Source organism: Cicer arietinum, chromosome 4 (assembly GCF_000331145.2).
Source record: "Cicer arietinum cultivar CDC Frontier isolate Library 1 chromosome 4, Cicar.CDCFrontier_v2.0, whole genome shotgun sequence".
Classification (NCBI taxonomy): Eukaryota; Viridiplantae; Streptophyta; class Magnoliopsida; order Fabales; family Fabaceae; genus Cicer; species Cicer arietinum.
This window is the reverse complement of record NC_021163.2, coordinates 17,639,650-17,648,221: the sequence shown is the minus strand read 5'-3', so window position 1 is coordinate 17,648,221 and position 8,572 is coordinate 17,639,650. Positions and strand designations below refer to the sequence as shown.

At 35.1% G+C, this 8,572-nt stretch overlaps 1 protein-coding gene across 3 annotated transcripts; it reads left to right on the top strand.

The window, feature by feature from the left end:
• The first annotated feature begins 658 nt into the window (after positions 1-658).
• Positions 659-7,068, top strand: LOC101497853 (uncharacterized). Of its 3 annotated transcripts, XM_073368106.1 has the most exons (10): positions 660-1,297; positions 1,404-1,493; positions 1,827-1,996; positions 2,092-2,231; positions 2,703-2,880; positions 2,976-3,570; positions 4,024-4,136; positions 5,086-5,329; positions 6,010-6,281; positions 6,761-7,068. In XM_073368106.1, exons 1-9 carry the CDS (start codon positions 803-805, stop codon positions 6,235-6,237), a joined length of 2,253 nt encoding a protein of 750 aa, XP_073224207.1. In that variant the 5' UTR covers positions 660-802; the 3' UTR covers positions 6,238-6,281; positions 6,761-7,068. The 3 variants fall into 3 exon arrangements, with proteins under 3 accessions (XP_073224208.1, XP_073224207.1, XP_004497264.1); XM_004497207.4 differs by lacking the exon at positions 6,761-7,068 and having other exon boundaries at positions 6,010-6,493; XM_073368107.1 differs by lacking the exons at positions 5,086-5,329; positions 6,761-7,068 and having other exon boundaries at positions 659-1,297; positions 6,010-6,193.
• Positions 7,069-8,572: the final 1,504 nt, after the last annotated feature.

The window sequence follows — 8,572 nt, the reverse complement described above, 5'->3', positions numbered from 1 at the left end:
TCAGCCAAACAAAATGGAAACCTGACTCTCAAGTTACAAGGAGACTAATCATTTTAATGCATGATACTGTGAGGAAACTCAGTCTATTTATGCATTATCATATAATTTTAGAGACTTATGAGCTCATTATTTAAACATGATACATCAACAAAAATAAATCCAAAATTTAGTGGCAGCAAAAATGTATGAATCAACAAAAGAATAACATAAAAAATACACATAAACCGAATAACCATACAATACATAATCTCCCAAATTCACATTCACACAACGTACTTAGTTGTTATTTTGTTGGAATCAATACTTTACTTGAATATTGCCTCACTTCACTTTTAAAATATCATAATTACCAAATACGAACCAATTTTTGTAACTACAAATTTTCAAGATAAAATTTATTTTAAAATAAATTCCACCAAAATTTAAATCAAGAATTGATAAAATATTGACAAAAACACAATTAAATTTAAAATAAATTTATTAATTGTAATTTAATTTTAATTTCAGATGTCCCACTAAACTCAAAAAGTTGCATTTTAAATATACGAATTTCTGTACAACTTACTTTCTCGACAAAAAAAAAAAAAGAATTATCCCAACTTATTTGGTAACGGTCTTCTGCCAGAAACACACCTTATTAAACAAATTAATAATGAATAAACAGTAAAAAAAGAAAAAAAAATTGATATGGAAAGAAGGCATAGAAACATGAAAACTACCGAGTAGTTAGTAATTAAGAAGATCGAAATCAGCGAATCAGAAGAAGTAAAGTTGGCGCGGATTGCATTGCAGCAAATAGATCATGAAAACGAAACCAACGAAACTGAATCGATTTATAGAAGAAATGGAAATGGAGGAAGAGAATGATGATACAAATAACAACGGAAGCAAGTTCGGAGGAATGTGGGAAAGTATCCTCCGAAACCATCACCACTCTCTGAAATCTCTCTTCCATCGCAACAAACCTGACCTCGACGCCGTCGATGACTCCGTCAATTCCCCCAAACCTATTCCTCAACTCTCTCCCATCGCCAACTCCGTCGTCTCTCGCTGTTGCAGGATCCTTGGAGCGTCTACGGATGAATTGCAACACGCCTTCGATTCGGAACTTCCTCTTGGAGTTAAAGAACTTCTAACATACGCTAGAAACCTTTTGGAATTTTGCTCCTTCAAAGCGCTTCACAAATTGACTAGAACTTCTGATTATTTGAGAGATTCTGAGTTCCGTCGTTTGACATTTGACGTCATGCTTGCCTGGGAAGCTCCTAGCGTTCACACTGATCAACTCATCACAACGGTTCCAATCTTGAAACATTAATTATTTTCTCTTTCTTAATAATTATTACTAGTTTAATCAATTAATTATTAATGTGGATGTGTTATGATCTCGATTATAATTTCAGGAAACTCCTAGGTTCCGTAAAGATGAAACCGCTGTGGATGAGGATGATGCTTCCTTGTTTTATTCCAGTTCCACAAATATGGCGGTTCAGGTTCTACACTTCCACCAACACTAATCATAATTACATCATATACAACGAAAATTGATAATGAAAGATTAATTTCTATATTGGGACAGTGTAAAATTATTTTAGATATGCATCCAATCAAATTACACCATGACATCATTTTACTATTTTAGTTCCTAAAATATCTATGCAAATACCTACCTGGCGAGATGTGATTTAATGCATGTGTAAAAAATGATTTTCATTGATAGTGTATATACAAATTAAATTCATGTAGTAATTCAGAGACTATACTAATAGCGCCTTTTTTAATTCAAATGTTAGCTAACAATGTATGCAATTGCAATGATGTTTTAGGTTGATGATAAGAAGACGGTTGGTTTTGAGGCTTTCTCACGTATAGCTCCTGTTTGTATTGTTATTGCTGATATAATAACTGTCCACAATCTCTTTGATGCGCTCACTAGTTCTTCTGGACGTAGACTTCATTTTCTTGTTTATGATAAATACTTAAGATCCCTTGACAAGTACGGTTCTTTTCCTAAGATTGTGTTGCTTGCATTGTCTGTTTACTGCATTGTTCGTGTGCTTCCTATTTCCTTATGGCGAGTTACGTGTGCAGGGTTATCAGGAATTCTAAGCATGTGCTCGCCAGTTCTGTTGGAAATCTTCAGCTTGCTGAAGAAGAGATAGTCCTTGATGTTGATGGGACAATTCCAACTCAACCAGTTCTTCAACATATTGGAATCGCTGCATGGCCTGGTGAGTCATTCCAATGTTCAAAATAGAGTATACATTTATTGAAATGGACATGTTGTTTCTAATGGTTACTGAGTCGTGAGATACTGCTCATTGGTGGCTAGCAGCTCCATTTTCCTTTTTGTTTGTCCAATCTTTCAAGTAGGTGTACTTCTTCTTGATAGAATAAAATTTACTTTTCACCAATTGGTCACAAAGGGACAACTTATGTTGTTAGATATAATGTAAGATATTTTGCATGGAAGGGTATACACGGAGTACTCTCCTGGATTTGATGCTCAATCTAAATTTAGGAAGTTTATTCAATTAAGTATGTTTGGAACTGTTTTAGATCACGCTGTGTAATGTGTTAGCCTTTTCTTTCTGCTTTATGCACGAATAATATAGTAAGTAACTGATTAGGAACCCTTTGTTCATTTGCTCGACTAAAATATATTCTATGTTGGTGGTACCTCAAATTTCTGAACTTTCCAGGGAGGTTGACCCTGACCAATTATGCTCTGTACTTTGAGTCACTTGGAGTTGGTGTTTATGAGAAAGCTGTTCGATATGATCTGGGCACTGACATGAAACAGGTCATAAAACCTGACTTGACTGGGCCCCTTGGTGCTCGTCTCTTTGATAAAGCTGTCATGTACAAGTCAACTTCTGTGTATGTCACTTGCTGTAATTATCTTATGTGACTTTGCCATATGTTTCCCTTGCTTTCCACTTCAAGTTTTATGATTTTCCAAAATGTATTGACAGAGCAGAGCCTGTTTACTTTGAATTCCCTGAATTTAAAGCAAACTTGCGCCGTGACTACTGGTTGGACATAAGTTTGGAGATCCTACGGGCACATGTACTTGTCAGGAAATTCGGCCTAAAAGATACACAGAAATCAGAAATACTTGCCAGGGCTAATCTAGGTGTCTTCCGCTATCGAGCACTTAAAGAAGCTTTCAAATTTTTCTCATCCAACTATAAAACATTACTTGCTTTTAACCTAGCTGAAACTCTTCCTCGGGGAGATATGATCATGCAAACCCTGTCAAATAGCTTAACGAATTTAATTGCTGTTTCTGGTAAACGTGATATTCCGGCGAGTGTAGATACAAAAAAGCAACCAGCAGTGTCTCCAGCAGCAGTTGTGGCACTCTTTTGTCTTGGTTTCAAATCAAAAAAGGCAGTTGATATCTATGAAGAAACAACTGTTATTGGTGATATCCGAGTTGGTGAGATAAATCCCTTGGAAGTGGCAGTTAAACAATCCCTTATGGACACTGGAAAAGCAGAAGCTGCACAGGCAACCGTGGACCAAGTGAAGGTTGAGGGCATCGATACAAATGTTGCAGTAATGAAGGTTTGTTATTATTTACTTTCCATAATAATTTTTTCTAAAAAAAATAAATCTTAATTTTATTTTATCATGGAAATTATAGTAAAAGCAAAGAGGGATGAAAATAAAATAAGAACAAAATGTTGTGATATGATGTAAAGCAAACTGGAAGTATAAAACTCCTTCAGCACCAAAGAATACTAATGGGATGGGTTCTAAATGAGAACAAAAAGTAAACCTTTTTCCCCCATAGTATCATTCACTCTCTACTTTGTTCATGTAATTTCTATGTATTTCTTCTATTTGAAATGTTTTTAAATTTTCAGTCTGAAAGGTATGTTCTTTGGGTTAGGATGTCCATTGAGTGGCTTAGCCTTTCAAACTCAAGTTATAAGGCTTCCCAAGATGACAAGAGAAAAACAAATGGAGTCAATGCTTTTGTTATATGGCGTGGTTAATTCTTTTAACTCCTTGTAGGAATTACTATTCCCAGTCATCGAATCTGCTAACCGACTTCAACTTTTGGCCTCGTGGAAATACTTCTATAGATCAACAGCCTTTTTGCTACTCGGCTGTTATGTGATTATAAGGTAATTGTTTTGTTTTAAAATCAGTCTATAACTAGTTGACCATATTAATATCTGTTCATAATTACTGTTCCCCGTTGGCTGCTTTCCACCTAAATATCAGTGGCACCCTTATTCAACGAAACTTTATGCCGTTCAAAATTCTTCCACTTTTTTTTACAAATATGTTATTTCCTGTTCTCAGCAGTTGATATCTTCAATTCTCAACTCTATTGCATTCTGACTTATACATGTTTTCCTATCTTTAGTTTTGAACATTTTAAAAGGCTTGTGTCAGTTTTAGCCTCAGCTTTTGTCCCATCAATGTTGTATGTCCATGTGACCACTTGGTCCCAATCCTTAAGCTAGCATCTAATGCCCAACAATGGGTTTATAAATCTCTTAGCATTTTTCTCACATTTATATCTACAAAGCTCGAGTTCATCACTATTTGGTATTAACATTCAGCAGTTACAGAGTTTTGAGAATTAATTATAAATGCTGAAGGTAAAATAGTCAAAGAGACTTCCAAAAACAAAAATAAATGAGAATAAATGAATAAATAAGTAAATGAGAAGGACCAGAGAATTGTTTTTATGTTCGTTGACATATATTGCTTCCCTTTCTCTCCAATGCTTGACATTCTCATCAAGGCTCAAGAACATTGAATATCCTTGACCCTGTTTTTGTCCATGTAGTTCTTTGTTGGTAAGTTATCTCCAGCAAGGTCCACCAGGTTTTTGACACCATTCTCAATCTCTGTACTTGAACACGAAGTCAAGGGCATTAAATCTCAAATCCACATTTAAGAATGAAAGTAATAAGTTGCATCACTTTAATCTTATTGAACAGATTGACTGCCACCTGGATCAGACAGTGGCTGAGTAACGACTGTTAATAAATAATATTTTTGTGTTAAGTTTGACTTCTGTGGATTGGATGAATAAAACATTCAATTAATATTGATGTACAGGGGGTGGATCCAGTACTTATTGCCATCCATTTTTGTGTTCATTGCAATTATCATGCTCTGGCATAGGCATTTTAGAAAGGGAGGTTCATTAGAAGCCTTCACAGTAACACCTCCGCCAAATCGAAATGCAGTAGAACAACTGCTGACATTGCAAGAAGCCATTACGCAGTTTGAATCGTGTATTCAAGCTGGAAATATTGTTCTACTAAAAGTAAGAGCTCTTCTACTTGCTATATTACCACAGGTGAGTATTCTAGTCATTGTTTACTTCGAAGAAAAATTCAAACGTTGTGGATGTAGTTAGGACAAAATATCTTCTTTTAATATGTATGCAATAACCTCTGGGGTTCAATGATGAAATATGTGCTAACTGTCAACACCTGAGCTAATCAGTAAAAGCTCTTGCAATCCCAAACTTCACAGTCATTCATCACCACTAGTTCCATAAATCATTTTTCAAGTACAGGTCCGCGTTGCAATTAGTCAATTAAGGAATGGAAACTGTTCTCATAAAGCAAACTCTTCCCCTGCATTTTTAGAACAAGGGGAACGATTAGGAGAATTTTTAAAAACCCTCCATAACTCTCTCATTTTATTGTTCTTTTTAGTCTCCCCCGTAATTGTGGGGTGTTTGACATTCAAACAAGGTGGGTATCTTTCCTCCCATTTTTCCTTCTCTCCTTTCCATTTTCAAAATCAATTTCATGTTTCTAATATCACTATTGTCTCCAACAAAAGTGAATCCAAACATGCATCATTTAGTGTCATCCTTTGTAGCATTGCTAGTTTTCTATTCTATAAAGTATCTGCTGATTGACATATATTGTAAATTGTTTGATTTTAAAAACCAAATTGATTCAGTCAGATTGTTGGTACGCAAGTCTTCTGTAGAATATTTTCTGAAGTTTAACATCTGTCCTACAGGCTACAGAGAAGGTTGCCCTATTTCTATTTTTCATAGCTGTAGTGCTTGCTTTTGTTCCTCCAAAATACATAATTTTGGTGATATTCGTTGAGTGTTACACAAGGGAGATGCCATGTAGGAAAGAAAGTAGCAAAAGATGGATAAGGCGGGTTAGAGAATGGTGGATCAAAATACCTGCTGCTCCTGTTGAACTCGTTAAGCCTGAAGAGTCCAAGAAAAGAAAATGATATTGGGTTACTTGATACGGGCAAAGGTTGACAATATTTTCGGGGTAACCATCATATATTAAAAGGATATTCTGATTTATTTATTCTTTTGTCTATTCATTCATTTTGTATTTGGCATCAGGTTGTATATTCTTTTGCCTCTTTTTTGTTTCCCCATTCAATATTAAATAGAAGATAACTTGAAAGTCTTGATTGGCATCATGGAGTTTCCTTTTAACATGGATTGTTTTCTAAATTAAATTAAAATTTTCTACAATTATAGTACGGTGTTGTAGTTCTATGAATTATTAGATTTAAATAATCTAACTACCCAATCTTGTTTTGTATCTTGGTTGAGATCTATTCTCTTATGCCTTTATCTTATATACCCATTTGTTTTTGAGTGTTTTTCTACTCTTAGGTAACTTTACCAAATTGTGATTCTCATGCAAGGAATTCATCTCTTCTTGTATGACCTTCAACCACTTTTCTTTATCAACATCTGTAATAGCTTCTTGATAGTACTCTGTCTCTCCACTATCAGGGATCATCACATACTCATGTGGAGGATATCTTTGAGAAGGTTGAAGTTCTCTAGTAGATCTTCTCAACTCAAACTTGACTAGTGACTCAACTGGAACCTACTCATCATGGTGAGGTACATGACCATCAGTTACATTCTCACCATCTACGTGCATAATTCCCTATAAACAAAAGTTTTTCTAGGGGGTTTAGGTGCAACATCAATGTAACTTCTGGAAGATTTTTGTTTCTCAGCTTTATCAAAATCTTCAATAGTCTGGTCTTCAAGAAATATCACATCTCGGCTTCTGATAATTTTCTTGTCAACCGGATCCTACAATCTATAACCAAATTCTTTATCACCATAACCGACGAATACACACTGTTTGGATTTACTATCAAGCTTGGACCTCTCATCTCTTGGAACGTGAACAAAGGATTTTGATAACTTTGCATGAGAGAGCATACATCTGATTATATCATTAATCGTATGATTCATTCTCTCTGCAACACCATTATGCTGAGGTGGCTTTAGAATTGTTTTCCTCAAGCTTGATTCCATGTTCTCTACAGTACTCTTCAAACGGACCTCTGTATTCACCATTGTTATTTGATCGAACACATTTCAATTTCCTTCATTTTTTTCTTTCAACTCTTGTATGAAAATGCTTGAAGACTCCAAGTACCTAGTCTTTAAGATTTCAAAGGAAAGACCTACACTTTTCTAGAGTTGTCATCAATAAAAGTAACAAAATATGACGCACCACTAAGAGATTGACTATCCATCATACAAACATTAGTATGAAAACAAACTCTATGTTGTTTTCCAGCAGAACAGTTAGTGCAAGTTTTAGAGATGTACCTTTCACATAAAGAAAATTTTTCTTCGCAAGTATGTTGAGTCATTTCTCACTCAAGTGACTGAAACATATATGCCATAAATCAAAGATGTATCTTCAATTGTATTCACTTCTTCCTTGCATAGCTTCGTAGGCATCCTATAGAGAGAAGTGAAATTTTGCTCCTTTGCAACCGCTAGGGACCTTTTGGTGATTTTACATATACCACCACCAAAGTAAGTGTAATAACTCTCAATATCTAAGGCTTTCACCGAAATCAAATTGAGACGAATATCAGGAACATATCTAACATTCTTCGTTTGAAGCTTGCATCCAATCCCAGTTTCAACCCAAACATCTCTCATTCCGATAATTTTACATACTCTTTCATCTCCCATTTTTACCATGCCAAAATCAACAGCACTGTGAGATGAGAAGAAATCAAGTCTACGAGTAACATGATATGAGGCACCCGAATCAATAATCCAAGTTGAAACTTGACATGCAAGGTTTATGGAATTATCATCACAAACAATGTAGACATTACTAACAAATGTAACTGCTACTATATCTTTATCATTTTTCTTCTCTTTGTCTTCATATTTTTCACTTGATTGATCTCTCTTAAGGAATCCACAATTTCTTTTTATGTGGCCTTCTTTGCCACAATGATAGCATATCACTTCTTTTCTAGTCTTAGACTTGCTACGACTTGCAGAGTTGTCGTGTCTATGGAAGTTTCTAGATTGACTTCTCTCCCGTGACTCTGTAACTAGTGCTTCTGACTTTGAGGAAGAACCAATCAAACCGCGTTCCTTTCTTCGAGCTTCTTCATTCAACATGTTCTCTTTAACTGTTGACATTTTCAACTTTACACTTGGAGCTGAATTGGTCAACCTCACAACATGAACTTCCCAATTATCAGACAAGGAACTCAACAATAACAACTCTTACAACTCATCATCTAATTTAATATTTGTGGTTGTCAACTGATT